General features: G+C 58.8%; 1 protein-coding gene across 1 annotated transcript in view; it reads left to right on the top strand.

The window, feature by feature from the left end:
• The window catches only part of BANP (BTG3 associated nuclear protein), a 94,749-nt gene that overhangs the window by 66,872 nt on the left and 7,911 nt on the right, over window positions 1–19,966 (top strand). The window contains exons 8-11 of the mRNA XM_006152543.3: window positions 1,839–2,003; window positions 8,375–8,505; window positions 10,066–10,128; window positions 11,705–11,743. Of these exons, the coding sequence (XP_006152605.1) occupies window positions 1,839–2,003; window positions 8,375–8,505; window positions 10,066–10,128; window positions 11,705–11,743 (398 nt within the window). The remainder of the gene's footprint in view (window positions 1–1,838; window positions 2,004–8,374; window positions 8,506–10,065; window positions 10,129–11,704; window positions 11,744–19,966) is intronic.

The raw sequence follows: 19,966 nt of genomic DNA, 5'->3' as shown, positions 1-19,966 counted from the left end.
GAAGTGTTTACTGTGAGGGGGTGGTGTGTGTGTGTGTGTGTGTGTGTGTGTGTGTTAATGAGGTGAGCGAGTGAGGCCTCCACAGGGTCCTGCCATGTCCAGGCCTCCAGCCGAGCCTCCTTGTGGCAAGGACCAGAAGCAAAGCTACTGCCCTTGACTGGTGACCTGTGCAGGTTGGTCTGGGACCCGAGCCCCGGCCTCCCGCATGGCCCTCGCCTGCAGGGCTTTCTGCTGGTGCCAGTGTGGCTATGCTGCCTGCCAGGTCCTTTTTGGGTTCTCCAGTCACTGGAGTGAGTGAGGAGCCCAGGACCCGGGAGCCGTCCCCGACGGGAAGCCCCGTCCGGTATCTAGCGCTCAGCACGTATTTGAGAGGTGACCTCAGAATCAGAAGTCAGAGCTGCTGCTCCGCCATGGGTTTTCTTCCACGAGGGAGGCTGGAAGCACTGCTGAGCTGCCGTGGGTCCTGCACTCCCCTGCACCTGCCTCTCTGGCCCCGTCTCTTCCAGCTGGAGCACAGCAGGGTGGTCGTCGTACTCGGGGTCAGGCCCGCCTCAAGCACATGCTCACAGCAAGCGCGAGAAGTGAGTTTCTAAAACCGAAGAGACTCCGGTACTTAGCATGGCACTTGGGAACATGAGCTCCGCGTCGCTTTGGTTATTTAGGGATGGGCAGTCATTTAACTTTCCATAGATGATCCAAACTCAGTGCTTTTCTTAGTCAAAACAGGACGTTTTCAGCTTTTCTCCTTCAACTATTACATTTTGAATTTCATCTGTTCATTTCCATTAACCAGAGAAGCTGCCTAAGGCAGCCAGGAGGTCGGCATGGTCAGGAGAACGTGTAGTCCTTCGTCCGCAGTCAGTTTTCCTCCCGCCGTCAGGTGCCGAGAAGGCCGAGCAAGGTGTGGCGGGGTGTGGGCGGGGCTCCAGCAGGGACTGCATGGCCTCCTGCCCCTGCAGCGTGGGGGGCACTCATTTGAGAAGGCAGGGCCCTCACATGTGTACCAGTGCAAGGGCGGCTGATCTCAGATTTCTGCAGTAGGACGTGTGCACTTTCCTGGGAGCGGGAAAGAGAGAGAAAGCACCCCATGGCGGAGGGCCGCGCCGCGAGCCCTGCTCCTCTCGGGGTGTTAGGCACACACGCACATGTGCCTGGCATGTCTCTGCAGCCCCTGGGAATTAGACCCATGCCGTTGGCCCTGTGGGACCCGCTGCCGTAACCGCCATGCCCCCAGCTGGCCACCGTTTATTCAGCGCACTTTTAAGCTTTTATTGGGTCATCGGGAAAGTCATGATGCATTTCTGCACAGAAAAATGCACTTTGACTTTGCCGATAACCTGGTATCTATGTCAGGAAAACCCGGGCTGCCACCTGCATGTTGACAGAACGAAAGTCCTTGTTTGTGGGACTTCATGCAAACACAGCCACCATGGGCTTTCTCTAAATGGCAGGAGGTGAGAGTGGTCTGAGGACAGGCGGAGCAGGGTCGGGGCCGGGCCCAGGGCCAGCATGGACCCAGGGCAGCATTGTCGAGGTGCTGTCCCAGCCGAGACCAGCGGAGGGGAGGGTGGCTGCGCAGCACGGTGGGCTGCAGGGGCTCCCCGGAGCTCCTGAAAGCCTGTCCCTCACAGCGGGTGCTGTCCGCGTCGGGGCGGGGAGAGGGGCACCCGGGGCACGTGTGTTTGGGGTGGCCTGCTCCTCGCCTTCCCAGGTGTAGGACCAGGCCAGAGCCCGAGTGTGAAGTGACGTGTGTGCTGCTGAGGCCCGCAGTGGGCTCTGTGCAGGCCCCTGACTGGGCGGGGAGGCCTGATCCAGCTCCCTGGGCTGTGCTTTTCCAGGTCACCTCTTCTATAAGTTTGGAATCACGGAATCCGACTGGTATCGGATCAAGCAGAGCATCGACTCCAAGTGCCGGACGGCGTGGCGGCGGAAGCAGCGTGGCCAGAGCCTGGCGGTGAAGAGCTTCTCGCGGAGGACACCGTCCTCCTCCTACAGTGCGTCAGGTACGCGGCCGGGCTGTTTGTGCCCCTCAGCCCAGTGGTCCAGGGTGAGGCCTGCCCAGCCCGTGGGATCTGGGGAGACTCGGGACCTGGCCCTGGGCCCTGATGCTGTCTGCAGAGGGGTAGGTGGGCTCGTGAGCCCCTGCAGGGCCTGTCTGTTCATCTTACACTGGGTGGCCTCAGGCCCTTCTGTGAGGGCCATCCTGGGCGGCGGGTGACAAGGCCCCCCTGTGGGGCATGGGCTCAAGGCGGGACACAGCTGGCACCCGGACAGAATGGCTGGGCAGCCCTGAACCCTGCCCAGCCTGGGTGCCCAAGCACACAGCTGCTGGGTGGAGGGCGGAGGTGAGGCGGCTGCGGTCTGCGGTACCTACAGGGGTGGGTGTGGGCGGTCCTGACTTGCTCCCACTCCCCTACAGTGGGGCTGGGGGTTCTCCGAGTACCTCCTGGGTGTTGTGGGGGATGGGTGGTGCCTCCCTCGGAGGGCTGCATAGGGCCAGCTGTGCTTCTCACCCGGACGTCTGGAGCAGCTCCGCGAATGCCCGCGAGAACGGTCCTTTCCCACCCTGCAGCGGCTCTGTTGCAGCAGCTTTTGGGACTTGAGCTCTGACCGTGGCCTGGGCGTGGGCCCGTGGGGCTGCTGCAGGCTCTCTGTAAGGGGAGGCTTCGTGGACTGGAACTCTGTTCTGGAAGCCCCACGGGTCTCGAGCCAGGTCACCTGGAATTCTCCAGGTCCTGTCCTTTGTGAATGACTTTCAGGATGTGTTCTCCTTCCAGTTGTTTGGGAAGTCATCAGATCCCTGGTCTTAGCTGTTGCCAGAGGCTCTTGAAGATGGGAGGTAGCCGGCTGCTGTAGGCCACACGGGCCACACCCCTGATGCTGCGTTCTCACTGGTTTCAGTTTCTAAATGTTTTGCCAGAGAGTGCGTGTGCTCCCTGGGGAGTAGGAGAGGGAGAGAGCCCCTGGGGCACGGTCTTGGCACACCCCTCCTCTCTGCCTCATTGTGGGATCTTGGGCACACAATGCAGCTGGTATGCTTCCCAGGCCACCAGGTCTGGGACTTGAACTGCACACTCAGCCCTGTGGGACCAGCTGCCTTAGCCACCAGGCCCAAAGCTGGTCCAGCAGCGTGTATTGAGTGTCAGGTGTAAAGAATTCTCGGGAGGGGTCCAGGCCTCTGTGATGCGGCTCGGAGTCCCACGTGAAAGTGGGAGACAGTTCCCTGGGGAGGGGACGCCTGTGGCATCGAAGCAAGCGATGGATGTACGGTTGTGACTTGAGATGGGCTGTGGGGCAGCTCCCGGGCAGCAGAGCGTGGATGTAGTTCGATCAGAGACCAATGCCATGTGATCAGGTGACCGAGACCCCTCCGGACCAGGTCAGCTGTGCCACCTAGAGGAAGCAGGCTTAGAGCCGTGGCCTCCCCTCGTTGGGCACAGCTTCCGTATTTCCAGGGTGGCCACTCCACTTGTACAGTTAGAAGGTGCGTTCATAACGAAGGGGAGCAGATCCCGGCTCTGGGTCATGCACGGTAGCAGAGGCCAGCCCTGCCCCTCGGGCCGTGGTGGTGTGGACAGCCTGAGAGAGCTGGGCAGCAGGCCAGTGATCCCCGGGAGAAGGGGCAGAGCTGAGCTGTCGTCACCACGTGGTGGGCTCCAGAGGCACACTTTGGACCATGTGGCGCGAGGGCCCAGGCCAAGGAGACAATGCGTGGAGAGGCCGAACAGCTGTGTCCTAGCCGAGGGGACAATGCGTGGAGAGGCCAAGCAGCTGAAGGTGGCGACTGGGTCTGAGGACAGGCGTGCTGTCCAAGCCTGAGCTCTGAAGTCTGCCGGGCTCCCTTCGAGGCTTTGCTAAGTTCTGAGTCATGCCTGCCCCAAAGTGGGGGTGCTGTGACCTCCCACGGCCAGAGTGGGGCCCTCGGTGTACGGTTGGGGCACCAGCGCCGCGGCAGGACCACACTGGACCACAAGGCCAACCTATGAGAGGAAGGCAGCAGTGCCCAGACACCCAGCAGAGTGAAACGGCGTCTGGGCTCCATCCCAGAATACCAAGAGGCAGGGGACCGTGGCCGGGAAAGTAGTGAATAGGGAGAGCCCAGGCCGGAGATGACTGGCCGAACAAGGCCCCGTGAAAATGCCACTTCCACCTCAAAGGGCAAAGAAGGCGGGGCTGAGCACCTGCCGGCACCACCGCCTCTGTGGCCTGGCGGTGCTCATCTGGGAGGCCAAGTGGAGAGTCAGGTCCACACTGCGCAGCCTGCCCATGGCCTCAGGAGCGAGCTCTGCTGCAGGCCACGGTGGCCAGCACGGGAGGAGCCGAAAGGCCTTGCGGGCAGAGTGGATGAGATGAAGTCGGCCTCGCACGTTTGGAGCCAGGTCGCCCGCGGCTCGGAGGCCGGTTGCAGTGAGTCAGGGGCCTGGGGCGGTGTGGCCGGAGGTGCCTGGCCCCTGCTGCTCCGCCTTTTGTCTCAGGGCTGGCTTTCTGCCGAGAACTGGCTGGAGCAGGCCTCCTGGCTCTGCAGGGAACTCAGATCCATGGTCTTGGGCCTTCTCAGGTGGCACCTCCGTGAAGAATCAGACAGGAGCAGAGGCCCTCAGAGAGGCTGAAGGACAGCAGGTTCTGGGAGGTGCTTGAGCTCAGCTGGGACCTTGTCTGTGTCCCAGCGTCCTGGTCTGCCCCAGAGCTCAGCAGCTCAGCCCGTACTTGGTGCGTGTTCTCAGTGAGCCCCAAGGGGTCGTAGGACACACGGAGCTGCCCTCCGAGCTAGGCGCTCTGGGGCACTGTAAGCCATCAAGGAAGAGCCCTGGGGGTCGAGGCAGAAGCTCAGCCTGCAGGGACCCCTGGCTCATGGCAGGTCCAGTGCCTGAGGAGTGGCTTTGCTGACAAATGCCCAGGTGGTGCCCGAGACCACGTGTGGCAGCAGGGACGTGTAAGCAGAGCATGGCTGGGCACTGGGCACTGTAGTGCCCCGGTCACAGAATTCCCAAAAGACCACAAGGAGCTGAATCCGCTGTGAGCACACAAGGGTCGTTTTTATTCCGGCTTGGGCCAGGGCTCTCAATCTCACCGGCACAGCGGGGCAGAGTTGAGAGCGGTGTTAGTCGGCTGGGTGTCTACTTGGCTGTTAGGAGGCCGAGGGCTGCTGAGGAAGGCACTCACACAGCTCCCCATGGGCTGTGGATTCTCAAGCAAGCTGTCCTTTACTGATGGGTCTTTAGACCTACGTTGGGAGAGAAAGTGGCTTCAGGCCTCTGGTACCTCTCCTGTTCTCACTATGACCCTCTTCTGCGGGACCAGCTCACCCCCTTGAGATGGCGCCGATTCTCAGCAAGGGGGGTTTAACGAAATGGAGTCGCCCCGAAACAAGTGGAGTCACTCTGGCCCTTCAGGCACACCGTTCAGACTGTGGCTGGGCACCCAGGACCCTGGGACGCAGACGGCAAGGCCCAGAAGCCACGGCTCGGAGGGAGGGTGGAATCCAGGGGGGCTCCCGCAGCCCAGGTGCGTGCTGTGAACATAGTTCGAGCCCCGTGGCTGGTAGGTGTGCTTGTCTGCCTAGAGAGAAGGATGAGTTTCTGAGCTGTTGCGTCTAGTGTGTCCTTCTGAGAAAGCCAGGCACGGCCTTTCAGGATTGCGTGGGACCCAGGCCTCGGCAGAGGGCCATCCCTCCCACAAGCACTGGGTCGAATGCGTTTTGAGAAAATGGAGCCCGTCCTCCATCGGCTTGGCTGCTCTGTCCCGTGTTCAGGCTTAGCTGGGGCACAAAGCAGAGCGGGCGCCCAGGTAGAGGCCACCAGACAGGGCGTCAGACATCACTCTTCGGACTGACCTGTGGACTGACACACTGACGTTAAGGCTGCTTTGGTGACAGGAGTAGGTCATTCCAGCCAGGGCGTGTTGCTTACTTGTGAGGTGTCAGCAGAAAGGGGCTCCCACGGGCCGTGTAGAAGCGCCTGCTGCGAGGTGAGCCCACTCCGGGGTCTGAGCACAGACCGCGAAGCCCTGAGCTGGAAGGGGTGCTTAGACATCGGTTCGGTCAGGTGTCGATGTCAGGCTTCTGCGTGGTGGGGCCATACATTTTTAACGTGTGCTTCAGATTAAGGCGGCCAGTTGTACCATTAACGTTACAGTTCGAGGGGCCAGCAGATGGCGAAAGTTACGTCTCTGGAATCCCACGTAGTTGACTGCTGTTCAAGTTCCGAACCTGGCAGCTTGAAACTCCAGCCAGGTGCAAGCGTGTGCGTGCTCACAATCCCTAGGGCAGAGTAGGGGAGGAGGGATTGCAGCGTGACCATGCCCCAAGGCGGGGTGGGGGTGGACTTCTTGCTTTCTGTCTCCCTCTGTGTCTCTCTGGTGAGTACACGCACCCTATGGCAGAAATCTCTCTTAAAATCAAATCCAATAAAATACAGTTCAGGCCAACTCTGTGGCCTGGTGGTTCAGCAAGCCAGCTCCCACTTGGTAGTTAGAATCCTGGCCCGTGTAGCTTGAAGAAGATGCTGGACATGTGTGTGTGTGCCCCAAACGCCACCAGGATGAAGAGTGGAGGAGAAGGAATTGTCGGGTGCTTTCTTCTGGTCCTTTTCTCTCCCTCTCTCTAGGAGTGTACATGCCCTCTGGCAAATTAAACATGATTTAAATACAGTTCGTTTTTTTTCCTGGTGAGCCTCCAGGTCAGTCGGAATAGGTGGGTGTCTGCCAAGAGGCCAGCATGTGAGAGTCACTGAGCACCAGCCCTTGACGCCGGCTTTCTTAGTGAGTCCTCTGGACACAAGGAGGCCGCCCAGGCCAGGGGCACCGAGGGCCTCTTGCATGCCTGTGCTCAGCTCACGGCTGCACGGGCTGCACGGGCTGCGCGGGCTGCACGGTCCGGAGCCCCTCCTGCTCCCTGACCTCACCGCAGCGTGCGCATGGCTCCAGTTCCTGGCTGCAGCTCTCATCTGTCCTCGATTGCAGACGAGTAGCTGCTGCAGGTTTGTGCTGGACCTAGTGTCAGTGCAGATATTGGCGTGGACGTGGACTGGTCTTCCCGGGGTGTGGCCGCAACGGCTGCTCGTTCAGCCAAGCAGGTCTTGGATTCAGAAGCCATTGCCTTTTACCCACAGACCATAGCTTCTGTGCTTTTCATTTATTTAAGAGCTCTGGGGACCAGCAGACGGCGTAATGGTAATGTCGCTGGACTCCCGCATGGCCAACTACCATTCAGGTCCCAGACCCAGAGGCTGGAAACACACCAGGCGCATGTGCGTGCGTGTCCAAAATCTGAGAGGAGGAGGGATTGCGGCATGGCCATCCCCCTGGGGGTGACTTTTTTGCTCTTTGTCTCTCCATCTCTCTCTGGCGAGCACACACGACCTACAGCAAAAATCTCTCTCCCAAGAAAAGAGAAAGAACTCTGGGCATTGCCACTCTCCCTGATATCCTTGAACCGTTCAGATGGTCGATTAGCATTTGCACACACGCGATTTAGTGACTGGTTATTATCTAGAGCTGTGGCGCTCCTCTTACTGAAGCCTGTGGCAGTCCACTCCTGCGTGTTTTTAAGTTGATATTTAAAAAGTTAACACCTAAAATTGGTCGATATGGTTCAAAGTGCAAAGGATGTCCTTTCCAGTGTATCGTATTAACCTCTTATTACTGTTAGAATGTTTAAAAATGCACTCTGTGATTCCACATACCGTGGCAGTTTGACACTTACCGTTAGCTGCTAAAAATCTGCATGAAAAGCTGCAACAAGCAGAAATTTTACCTTTCATTTTTCCATTCGTCTCTCACAGAATTTCATCGTAGTATATTTCTATGCTTCAAAGATTTTGATTCATCACCTGCTTCTCTCAGTCACGATGCGTGCACGTCCAAAGCAGCTTTCTGCACTCGTGACGTCCTCGGTGTCTCGGGGACACAGACAGACACGTGCCCACATTGACATGCAGTACATCTGAGCAAGTGTGCTCTCATCCCGATTAAACAGCGGGAGGTTGTCCAGCACCGTGTCTCTGAGTGGGTGGGCTTCTCCCCTTGTTTAATTATCCGCAGACAAATGCTATTGATACTTCCTGCTGGTCTGAAACAATAGAGCAGATGGTTTCATTTTTCCTTCCTGCAGATCTGTGCTGAGGAGCTGCCTTCATTTAAGTAAGGCGATGGGACTAGGAGGGGTGTAGTCGGGAAGCGATGCTCAGTCTGGGCACTGGTGCCTGCTGGGAGTCTCAGCTATGCAAACCGGGCCATGTTGCTCTCCGTGAAGAGACCTCGGTCCATGGCTTGGAGCACGGCTAATCTTTTCCTCTTCTGGTGGGGGAGGGTCACAGGTCAGGGACAAGAGGGGCCTGGTGGCCATTGTTTAACGAGCATGCCTCTCGCCCCACAGAGACCATGATGGGCACCCCGCCGCCTGCCAGCGAGCTCCAGCAGCCACAGCCCCAGGCCTTGCACTATGCCCTGGCCAACGCCCAGCAGGTGCAGATCCACCAGATCGGCGAGGACGGACAGGTCCAAGTAGTATGTACCCTTCTCGCTACTGTGGTGGGCCTCGGGGGAAGGTGGGCAGCCAGCTGGGGACACTGCAGGCTGCCCCGCAGGGCCTCTGACCAGAGTGCGGCCTTCTCGTTGCTGGTGACGACGCTGTGTGGCTGCAGTCACAGTGTGGGAGAACGGCCACCGGTCCTCACCCTCACAGTCTGCTGCCCTGTCAGCTCAGGTTCAGCTGCCCAGTGGGCTCTGCTTCTGCCTGTCCTCCCAGGAAGCAGGAGACCGCTCACGGCCCAGTTTGGAGCACGGACATCTGCTGAGGGAAGGGCACGTGGCTCTCTCTGCAGACCATGGGAAACACTTGCGGCCAAGGCACCACGTAGTGCTTCCTTTGGAGGTGCCCTGAGCACCAGCGTGTAGGCGTGGCCTCGGCCGTGAGCCAGCGCGCCCTGCCTCCCCTTCTCGGCCTTTGCATCGGGGCACCCAGGGCCAAGCTGGGCCAGCTCCCGGTCGAGGAACCTCTGTAGACTGCACGGCTCCTGCAGCGCGAGGGTGGGAGGTGGCAGGAAGGGAAGGAAGGCCTTTAGAAACCTGGCCAGGGAGCTGGGGTCAGTGTTCGAGGTCGCCCAGCTCCTGGGGGGCTTCAGGAGATGCCATCAAGATGTAGCTCCATGCCGCCCCCAGCCTTCTCGGGAAGCGGGGGATCTGCGGGCTCTGTAAGGCACGCTTCTCATCCCAGCGCAGCGTGGTTGTGCCTGGAAGGGAAGGCTTCCAGAAAATGCCGAGCAGGCACTTTCAGAGGGCTTCTTCCTTCACTTGCGAAGGCGGCGAGGTGGCTACAAGTCGTGAATGTAACAGGCCTGTTACGTTTGCTCGCTCGACGTCACAGAGGCTGCCACTGTCACGGAAGGAAGGAAGCTCTGCGAGAACTCAGCAGAGGCCTTCCACGTAGGCTTACACGGGACATCTAGCCTGAGAAGGCACATCAGATGATGAGCATTCATCTCATTTAGCTAAGTTAAACTTTACAGGACGATTTCCTTGCCTGTGTTTGAGTGGGACTCCATGATTTTTTGGCACCACACTGAGTATTTGAGCTGTTTAGATAGCCACGTGGACCTTCCCGCCCGGCCTGTTGGCAGGGCAGTCTGTCTGCAGCTGTGAGCCACAGCAACCACATGTTGCCAGAGACCCTCCTGTATCCCGACTCGACCAGAAAGTCCCTGGTGACCCTCCAGAGCTCTGGGCTTTCCAGCTGGAAGTGTAACTGGAGAAAGAGTAGCCATCCAGGTGTTCCCTCTGTCCCTCACATTCGCGAGTTAACTCGCTCAGTGACACTTGAAGGCAGGACAGGTGCGTCCCAGGCCCCCTTGTCCTTCGGGAAACACTGCAGCCACGCCGTTAACTCGGAGTTACAGAGGGGTTTGAGAGGCTTTCCTCCACATGCGCAGGGTTGCGCTGCTCGGGATTAGGCTCCTCTCGCCCGTGAGCAGATAGTGGAAACAGACGTTCCGGAAAACGGTTCTTGTTTCCTTGGGTCTCGATTTCCTCCTGATGCTTCTTGTTGTCCTCTTGCTGCGGATCCCACAGGGACACCTCCACATCGCCCAGGTGCCTCAGGGGGAGCAGGTGCAGATCACGCAGGACAGCGAGGTGAGTCCGGCCACCTGGCTCGCTGCACTGCCCCCGCGGGCTCCGTGTCCTCAGCTCCCTGGACCATTCTGTGTCAGCGCTAGGGCCTTGGGAACAAGGCTGTGCTGCCTGTCTGTCTGCACACCTCTTGTCTGTCTGTCTTTGTGAAGACTTGCTGTGTGGGCTCCTCTGCTCCGAAGGGGAATCTCTCTGGCAGCCTTCTCGGCCCTTCCCTCCTGGGGAGGCCCCTGGTGAGGTGGAGAGTGGTCACCCTGCAGGGGTGACTCTGCCAGCCCAGCTCCCTCCCAGCACAGGGGACCAGTACCGCTGCGTGGAGCTGAGGAGTCCGTGAGGTCACACTGGGAGGCCATGCCTGGCTCTTACCCCTGCTCCTCCCGGGAGCGTCTGTCCCCTCCCAGAGGTCTGGGCCCCCGAAACTGTCCCGCTGACTGTGATTAGCACGGACAGGGCAGCAAATCCTCTCATCACACAACACTGACACGTGCGTGTATGCCAGCGACGCGGCCACGGGGCTATGGGCTGTCAGGCCCGTGTGGTCTCAGAGCACCACCTCACCCTGAGCTGCCAAGGGCCGGTGTGAGTGCGGTGGTTCAAGGGGGCCCGATCCAGAGCTCCCGGGGCGCCGGCTTACCTGCCTGGCCTGATGTCCTCCAGCTGCCCAGGGCGGTCCAGCTGCTGGGAGGGTACTACTGGCCGTTCCACAGCCCAGGCTGGCAGGCAGTTGCGATGCCCTGGGGCGGGAGCCCGTGGGAGCTGGATGCCAGTCCCAGAGGCCAGCCATGAAGGCATGGACGCTTCCCCAGAGTGTGACCATTTGAAAGCGGATACAGTGGTTAAAACAGAGTCAACACACCTGGCTTTTATAACCTTGAGACTACTTTTTGACTTGGAATTTCTTAATGTTTATTTTGTTTCAGTCTTGCAAACTGAATCCACCTTATTTGTATAGTTCTGTACCGTTTGTTTCCACTGGAGGTTGGATCCAGTAGGTGAGAAGGATTGCTGCTGGTACCCGTGGTCTCTTGTGATGACTTAGGATATGCAGCCTTCTTATGATAATGAGGCCTTACCCGGGGCGATTAAAATGAGTTATTTTGCTAAACTGAGAATACCTAACCTATCACCAGCCCTTTTAAACCTTTTTTTTAAAACAATGAGAATGACTCTCTCCCTGTGGAGCCGAGCAGGTCGGTGGCTGAGTTACACCCGCTCGGCTGACGCCGCTGCTGGTGCTGCTGTCTTGCTGTGCTGCTCATGGGGGAGGCGGCCTGGGACACGGACTGGCTAGGCTACTCCTCGTGAGTCCAAGATGGTTTCAGAATAAGAAGCAATAAGGAAGGTGACACTTGGACTTGGTGCTGAGGCCAGGGATGTGTGTGGTGTCCTCTGAGCGGCTGTGTTTGCTGGCCTTTATAAGAACAGAGGAGAGCCCGGAGCCTGCGGGCTCCCCGTGCCGTGCCGTGCCGTGCCGTTGCGGCTCGCTGCTGCAGTGGCTCCCTGGTCCGAGTGGCATGGGCGGCCCTTACCTTTGTGTCTGAGCTGCCCTGTCCCTGACGGCTTCCTCCTTCTCTTGCAGGGCAACCTCCAGATCCACCACGTGGGGCAGGACGGACAGGTAGGTGCTCTCTGCCCACTGCCGAGTGGCCCGCTGTGCATGGAGCTCGAGCACGGCGTTCCCAGGGGTCATGGCTCTCACGGAGGGCTGCAGAAGTGCTGGGCTTACTCGTGGTGGCGCCGGAGGAGGGTGTCGCCCCGGGGCCACCTTCGCTTCCCTGTGAGATTGCTCGGTAGCTCCCGCCTGGCGGAGAACTCCGAGTTAGCATTTCCTCACGTTTGATGAGGTTGCTGCTGAGAGGGTAACTGGCCCTTGAACACGCCTGGAAAAGGGTGGTCTGCAAAGCCAGGTCCCTGGCGTGAAGGCCTTCAGAGAGATTTGCTGTCCAGGACGGAGTGAGGCTGCAGGTGGCTTGGGGGTCTCTCTTCCTGAACTCCTTTGAGTTTCTGCCCAAGAGGCAGGTACCACGTCCCAGTTGTCCTTACGGAGTCCGACACTCTTCCTTTTGCATAAAGTGTACCCCGGGGCTGCCGCGAGAGTCGTAAGCAGAGTGGTCTCTACCAAGCTCGTGGGTGGTCCCCACTCCTTCTCATCACCAGCCAGGCCTGCAGTGTCCGTCGGGGCTGGAGCGCCTGGGGGTGTTCGTGCATCTGGGCAGAAGGAAGCCACAGCCTTGGGCTTCCTCTTGACCCCTTGGAGCGCGGAGTGGGACAGCTTTAGGCAGTTTGATCTTGATAGCACGCGTGGGGTCTTCCTCGGACAGCGGTGCAGCAGTTGTGGCGTGGGAGTACGGAGTAGATGCTCTCGTCGGAGCCAAAGACGTGCCCAGGAGTCTCGCCACCCCCTCTGCGTGTCAGCAGTCAGGCTCCTCACCTTGCTCTGCGCTTCTCGGGCCTCCTCCGTGGCCTCCCATGGGGGCTTCCTCTGCTTCCAGCCAGTGAGCGGCTCGGGTCTGTGCTGGTGGGGGGTCACCATGGCTGAAATGCCGTTGGGTCTGAACTCATGCACAAGTGGCATTCTACAAAGACAGTCCCTTTGTTTCTGCTATAATCGGAAACAAAAGTCTATTGAAACTTAGGAAATAGAATCAGGGTTTCTTTTCTTAAAAAGTTTGCTTCATGGGGAACCAGTAGTTAGCGTAATGGCTATGTCGCTGGACTCCCACGTAGTCGCCCGCGGTTCGGGTCCCAGACCCGGTGGCTTAAAACTCACGCCACGCGCGTGTGCGTGCCTGCCCAAGATCCCGAGAGGAGAATGGAGGAGAAGGGATTGCGGCGTGACCATCCCCCCTGGGGGGTGATTTCTCGCTTTCTGTCTCTATGTCTCTCTCTGTCTGTCTGGCGAGCGCACGCGCCCTACAGTGAAAATCTCTCCCAAAAAAAAAAAGTTTGCTTCATGGTGTGTGCACTTGCTGGAAGAGAGAGTGGGGATGGGGGTGAAAAAGCATCCCCCGGGGGACTGGCCACGTGGCCGTCCCTTCTCCATCTTCCTTTCAGGGTTGGGGTACGCACATGCGCGTGCCTGGCGTGCTTTTTGAGCTGCTGGGTCTAGGACTTGAACTTGCTGTCACCCACGTGGCATCCAGCCACCCTAACTACCACACTACCTGCTGGCCGTGGCACCAGTGTTACCCCGTCAGCGCGATGTGCTTGTCTGCCATCACAGAGAACACCGTCCCGGCTGGAGCCTGGGTCCTGAGGGCGGGGGCGGAGAGTCCAAGGGTTAGTAACAGGGCGGCAGGTGCGTGGGCTCCCGCGCAGCCCCAGGACTCCGGACAGGGCCCCAGACAGACGTCAGTGACGCCAGCGGTGTCACCACCCGGAGTCCCTGGAGAAGGCCTTTCCTAATGCCCTCTCTCCCACGGTGTCTAGGCCTCGCCGTCCCGGCACAGCGAGCCCTCGCTCCTGTCACTGGCTGCAGGTGGCTCTGCCCAGGTCTCCCCGCTGCTCTCATGCAGCCCCACTAGAGATGAGCAGGGCTGCTGTCTCTGCCACTCTCTGTGCGAGGCGTTCTCTACGCCCCGTCCGCCTCTTCCCTGTAGGACTGCTCCCTTTTCTCCTCCACAATCTCCATTCTTACCCTCTGGTCTGATGATCCCTCGGACCGAGGGCCTCCTGTCAGAGCCTCAGCAGCAGCCAGCGCCCACGGCAGACACTGCGGGCTCCCGACACCCGGCACCCTCTCTGTCATGGAATCCTGTGCCTCGTGACTTCAGCAGACGGTCCGTGTCCGTACGGCGCTGACTTTTCTGGCAGGTCTGTTTGGCAAATCCATTCTGCTCTTCCACTTGGGGAAAATGCGTTTTTCCATCTGGCCCGTCCTCACTGCTGTTGTTACCCTGCTCAGCATGGGTTTCTCTTCCAAACGAGCCGGTACGTGCGAAATGGAACGATGTTTTGGAAGGCCCGGAACACTGCTCTCACCTCGAGGAAGCAGGGGCCGGCTGGGATCGGAGAGCCCACTGGCTCCTCCCTCAGCCCGCAGAGGACAGGGCTCGAGGGTCAAGGGCTCATTCCCATGCAGGCAGATGTGGCCCAGGGTCTCCCCTTGTGTAATTCCACAGACGGCAGGATCCCCCGTGCCGCTGTCTGTGTGGTGTTGCCTCAGCCCAGACTGCCACCGCGAGGCCCAGGCGGGCATGCAGGCCGGGGTGCAGAGCTTCTTCTGGACCAAGCCATGAATGTTACTGCTGCTGTTTTCAGTTTGTAGACCCATGGTTTGGTTCTCTTAGTCTTACTTTTAAAGAATTATTTATTTAATTAATTTATTAATCATTATTTTAAAATTTGACCAGAGAGAGAGAAAGGGAAAGTGAGGAAACGAGCTGCCAGGTCAGGGACTCCAACTGTGGCTGGCCATGTGGGAGTCTGGCGCCGTAACTGCAACGCCGGCCCTGTGTCCCCTTCATCTTGAACTCTCCCATCAGCCGTCATCGGAGAACGGGCTTGCGGCTGGAGACTGCCCTACACGGCTATCCACCACCCTCCGGCTGGCGACCAGGCCCTTTCCTTCTTACCAGCACCGGCCTCCCTAGGCCTCCCCAGGCCTCCCCGCCCCCATGTTGTGTAACCTGGGCTGTGTTGTCGCGTCTCTGTGCAGCGCTGGCCTCGGGCTTCTCAGAGTGCAGGTCGCTGTCACCATGCTGCTTGCTCCCTCCCCGGCGGCCTGTGCGTCTCACGGAGCCTGCACCTCGTCCCTGCCCTGGCTGCGGCCAGTGGGCCAGCCAGCGTGAGTTGGAGCTGGACCTAAACTGTAGGCTCTGGGTGAGGGCCGCTCCTCGTGGTGGGGTGTGTGACCCAGGTGGGCCAGACCTTCAGCTGTTCAGGGACTCAGGGCCCCATCCAGGTAGTCCTTGGTGAGAGTCGAGCTCCGGAAGACAGGTGCCTATTAATGGGATCAGGACTGTGCCTGCTTCTCTAGTCCCCAGCCTGTCCTGGGTTCTAGGAGCACCCATGGGTGTTCTAGACAGAGCCATTTGTTCTCGCATGAAGATGGAGTCAGGGTGACAGGCGTGCATTTGGGGAGGCTAAGCAGGGGTGGTGCTGCTCGCGTGGCTAGTTACAGGGGTGCGGGCTCTGCCGTAGTGCAGACGGTGCACAGCAAGGAGGCGTGCCCAGGCGGCCACAGCCCTGGTGGCCACAGCCCCGGCCAGGTGCGAGGTGTGCGCTCAGCACAGTGTGCACTCTGATGACAGCACGGGTGGGGGCGCTTCCTTGTCTAAGGGAGTTCGGCGTTCAGAGTTAATGGCAGCTACGATAGAGTTTGTAATTGGTGTGGGTTTTCAGAAGGCTCTGAAAAACAAAAGCGAAAAACCCTCAAGCATTCTAAGAGCCACAGGACTGAGGGGCTGGCAAATGGCACAGTGGTCAAGGTGCAGGACTCCCACGTGGCCTACCATGGTTAGAGTCCCAGGCCTGGTGGCTGGCATTCTCACTTTCTCTCTTTCTCTCTCTCTCTCTCACCCCACCTCTTTGGTCGAATTAAACTAAGTAAATAAAGTTAAATAAAAATAAATAAAATCCATTTTTTTTAAAAGGCCACAGACTGCCTTTGCAGGGGAGGCGACGAGCTCCTTGCCTAGCTGTAGGAGTGTCTGAGGGTAAGAAAGTGTATAAAGAGGCAGGACATCAGTCTGTGGGCTGGACAGTGGTGCAGTGGCTAAAGCACTATTCCTGGCAGGCCAGCAGGTGGCACGGAGGTTAAGGCACTGGAATCCATGTGGCTGACTCTGCAGTTTGAATCCCAGACCTGGCAACTTGAAAAACCTACCAGGCACTGTGTGTGTGTGTGTGTGCGTGTCTGTCCCCCAGGTCCCCAGAGGAGATCAGAGGAGAAGAGATGACGGCGTGGCCACCCCCCAGGGATGCTTTCTCACTTTCTTGGTCTCTGTCTTTCTGTTGAGTGTAGGTGCCCTTTGGCAAAAATCTACAACACAGGCAAACAGAACCATGATGCTGGGCAAGGCGACCCAGGAGGGAGGGTTCCAGATTCTGATCCAGAGAGCTCCCTGAGTGTGCCAGCCACAGGAGTGTCCATGGTCTGGGGATGGCTTGGGGCAGAGGTGTGGGGTGGGTCGCCCTGGCAGGACCCTCTTAGCGGTGTGGTCTGTTTCTCTTACTTGTGGGGACAAAGTGGACAGAAGAGAAGCAGGGCTTGGTGTGCAGGCTGCTCTTGCCCTGTGGCGAGGCCTGAGTGCTGTGGCGTGGTGCAGGACTTGCTGGTGCTCAGCGCTGCTGGCCAAGGCTTCTCAGTGGGGTTTAGGCCTGGCAGACTCCGAGTCAGCAAGTTCTGAACTCTTAGTTTGTAGCAAACCCTGTTGCTAGGCGGTATTATTGATGTGTTCGAATCTGGGTCAATAACTTCTCTATTTTTGGAAGACACTGAGTCGCACGGACTCCAAAAAGACTTGGGCGTTAGCCGGGAGCTGGGCGGCCACGTGGCACTGCTCCGGGGAGCTCTGTGTCTGGGTGGTAGCAGGACTTCCCGTGTGGTTGTCGCTAGCATGAGCCACGACGTGCACCTTGAAAGTGTCTCGAAGTCTAGGTGAGGCGATGTCAGGTCACGCAAGCCTGGGAGATTTCAAGTATGTTCTGGCAGGTCATCTCCAAGAGGAACGCGGGCACCCAGAGAGGGATGGGCAGCCCACCGTGGGTGATGCAGTGCCAGGCAGCGCCACGGTGGACCAGCGCCCTTGCTGGGAGAGAACTCCCTAGCACCAGCTGACAGCCTCTGGGGCCCGAACTTCCCAGCTTCTCTCAGCATCTTTGGAACCCATGTCCCTCTTTATACTGTTAGGGGTAGATTTCAGTAGTTTCCAGAATCTTCTCCATGAAGCGAGGCCTTGTAAACCCAGCTGGGAAGGATGAGACTGGGTAGGAGTTGTCCAGACTTGCACGTGGGAGTGTCTGGTGGGGTGAGGGGAGGGCGCGTGTGCAGGAGGGGTGAGGGGAGGGGAGGGCGCGTGTGCAGGAGCACCTTTGATCTGTAGCACAAAAGACAGTGTCTTCTGTTTCCAGGAGGCCTTGGGCCACCCGGAGTGGTTTGTCACATGAGGGAGACTCATGGTAATGTCCCAGACAGCACGTCCCGTGCCACTGCGCTTCTAGTAGAAAAGGTTTCCTTCTGGGAAACGTGTTCCCGTGTTACATGCCAAGTCGCAGACAGAAATCTCGGAGACCCTGGGTAGCTCAGGGAGTTAATCCCTTATGGACAAGCCTTCCCCACCAGAAATGGTGGTAAACGTAACTTAAGCCATTAAAGGTCAGAAGCAGAGTGAGTTTTATGTTGACCAGTTCCAAAAGATATTCTAGAAAAGTCACCAAACCATTGCCCAGCCCGCCGCCTGACCGAGGCTTGGCCGCTGCATGCCCAGCCCGGGGCCGGGCAAGGCACAGGTCACGCTGGGCAGCCTGCCGCCTGGCTGAAGAGGCTCGGCCCTTTCTGCTCCTACTGCCCCGCATCAGGTCCCCGTGGAGCATCTGTAGGAACTCTGAGACCCACCAGCCCCGCTCAGCGGTCTGTGCTTGCTAGCAGTGGGTGGCTTTAGCAGGGGTGGTGGTGGACGTTCGGTGAGGTGTGGATGCCACTGTTTGGGCCTCAGCTTGTCCCTGGTGGTTTTCTTGGTGCGCTGTCCCAGTAGGTGTGGACCAGAGGAATTCTTCGATCCAGACAGGACCCGGGGAAGGGTGCACAGGACCTCCTCTGGGAAGGGCATTAGAGCTATTCCAGAGCCAGGGAGCACATGCGGGCCTGGAACTGGCAGCAGCCCTGTGTGCACGGAGTACATCCAGGGTCGGGGCACTTGGAATTGTCTTCACGGCAGATCAGTGCAGTTACCTAGTTTTGAAAGTTCGGCCATTGCTTAGTACGGACACTCTTGTGTGTGTGTGTGTGTGTGTGTGTGTGTGTGTGTGTGTGTGGAGGCTTTAGCTAGAGGGTGCATGCATTCGCCAGAAAGACAGAGACAGAGAGACAGAAAGCGAGAAGTCACTCCCTAGGGGGGATGGCCATGTCGCAATCCTTTCTCCTCCAACGCATGCAGACACACCCAGTGTGAGTTTCCAGCCACCGGGTCTGTGACTCGAACCGCAATCGACTACATGGGAGCCCGGTGACATAGCCATTACGCCAACTGCTGGTCCTAGTACTGACTTTCAAAGTAAAATAACCCCAGATCCTGTGACGTGCCCCGAGACTGGTCTTAATGCTGTCTCCCCACCCAGCCCACTGAGCTGCTGCTGCCCCAGACACCCACTGCCTTCCTCTCTCCGTGTCAACAGACATCTTTGTCACACTTGGTGTGTGTGAGGGCATTCCACAGACGTGACCCCTGTGCGTGATGAGGTTGAAGGTCGGTGTACCCGCCACGGTCAGTGTTCTACCTGGCGAAGACAGAAACCACTGTGTGGCGAGACTTTAAGATGAGACCTTTAGGCCCATGCTGATGTGGGCCGTGTCCAGAGCAGTCACCCACTGAGAGCGAGGCCAGGCGACAGGTGCACTCGAGCCTCCAGTGGTCCCTGCCAGTCCTGGAGTCAAGGCAGAAGTGACCTTGAGCTGCGTCCTGCTTACAGAGCTTTGCTGAGTGGGAAGAGTAAACTGCCTCCTCAGAAACCGGCCAGGCGTGCCATCTGACCTTCTGAGCACCTGTGTAGGGCACGCTGAGCTCGAGCTGGGGGGGACTCTCAGCTGTGGGGGACTCTCAGCCACGGGGGATGGAAGACTCTCAGCTATGGAGGGACTCTCAGCTGTGGAGGGACTCTAAGCCGCGGGGGACGGAGGACTCTCAGCGATGGGAGGACTCTTAGCCGTGGGAGGACTCTCAGCTGTGGCCTCTCCGGGCACAGCTTGCCATGCAGGATGTCACGGCCGCACGTGCTCAGTCTAACACCAGCCCTGGGGGCTGATGTACCCTCTTTTTAAAAGCCACATTTTCTGCCACGATTAGGAGGAACATTAGTGGGCCCATGAATTCCACACCCGTGAGCACTGGTGCCTTTCGAATGCTTCCGGCCAGCTTGAGCTCCGTTGGAGACTGCGTCCCTGTTCCTGGTCTTTGTTCTGCCCCATCGCAGTGACCTGGTGATCACCTGTGTACCATACGTTGTCCAAACGACAGGGGAGGGCCTCTGGCCCGAGTGCACTGGCTCGGACGCCGAGGTCCGCCAGCGCTCCTACGTCCGCCGCCCGTGCCTAGGCCCGAGGGACGGTCCAGACACGGGTGCTCGCTGCTCTGACCCAGCTGGCGGGCGGGGGCTTTATGAAAGCCTGGGAAGTGAGGTCAAGGAAATGCGTCCGCTCCGGCCCGTGGGCTTGCAGGCTTACGAGTGGTGATGCTGTCTTCTGGCCTCAGCTCTCCAAATGTGCGGGGACCATTTTAAGCCTGTCTCTCTCCTGGCCGGCTGGGAGCCTGGGGACCCTCTGGGACGGCGTCTCCCCCGAGCACCTTGTCTTTCCGCTGTGCGGAACCTGCTTTGAATCACCTCCAGGTCTGAAGGTGTCAGCTTGGCCAGCTTTGCCGAGGGGCTTTAACGGATCGGGCACAGAGGACGACAGGTGGGACTACACGTGGCCTGCCCAGCTGGCTGTGCACATGCCCAGGCTGCATGGGGAGCGTCTTCTGTGTGCATTGCCGCTTTGGCTGCTCTGCGTCTGGCTGGATTCTTGGTGGGAGGCAGAGGTTAAAGCGAATGGTCTGGGAAGTGCTGCCGCCCGCATCTCCTTCAGGTCCCTGGCCAGTTGTGCACGATCCCCTTCAGGGGGTCATGGGCAGTTCTCAGTCAG

Source organism: Tupaia chinensis, unplaced genomic scaffold (genome assembly GCF_000334495.1).
Source record: "Tupaia chinensis unplaced genomic scaffold, TupChi_1.0 Scaffold000355_1, whole genome shotgun sequence".
Classification (NCBI taxonomy): domain Eukaryota; kingdom Metazoa; phylum Chordata; class Mammalia; order Scandentia; family Tupaiidae; genus Tupaia; species Tupaia belangeri.
Note: the sequence above shows the minus strand (reverse complement) of the source record. Positions and strands in the feature narration are given on the sequence as shown.